The 354-nt window shown below is 62.1% G+C and overlaps 1 protein-coding gene across 1 annotated transcript in view; it reads left to right on the top strand.

Moving 5' to 3' along the window:
• The window catches only part of LOC104496744 (chloride channel protein 2-like), a gene marked incomplete at both ends in the record, with an annotated part of 4,847 nt that overhangs the window by 1,835 nt on the left and 2,658 nt on the right, over positions 1-354 (top strand). Inside the window, 2 exon segments of the mRNA XM_010139907.1 lie at positions 76-177; positions 261-345. Coding sequence (XP_010138209.1) covers positions 76-177; positions 261-345 — 187 coding nt within the window.

The raw sequence follows: 354 nt of genomic DNA on the forward strand, positions 1-354 counted from the left end.
GGTGGCAGTGGCAGTGCTTGTAGTGCTGGTGGTGGCAGCAGAATGTGCGGGTGCTCACCTCATTCCTCTGCCCAGGATTGTCAGCGGTTTTGGTGGCGCGCTCTTCGTCTACCTCAACCGCAAGATTGTGCAGTTCATGCGCCGCCAGAAGACCATCAATCGCTTCCTCATGAAGAAGTAGGTGCCTGGCGGTCCCTGGCACTGGGGCGGTGTGGCCAGGGCTGCACTGACATCACCCCCTGCCCCATGCACCCTGTCAGGCGCCTGCTCTTCCCTGCCCTGGTGACGCTGCTTATCTCCACGCTGACCTTCCCACCCGGCTTCGGACAGTTCATGGCCGGCCAGGTACCCACC

The sequence above is a fragment of the Buceros rhinoceros genome, unplaced genomic scaffold, assembly GCF_000710305.1.
Source record: "Buceros rhinoceros silvestris isolate BGI_N320 unplaced genomic scaffold, ASM71030v1 scaffold27027, whole genome shotgun sequence".
NCBI lineage: Eukaryota > Metazoa > Chordata > Aves > Bucerotiformes > Bucerotidae > Buceros > Buceros rhinoceros.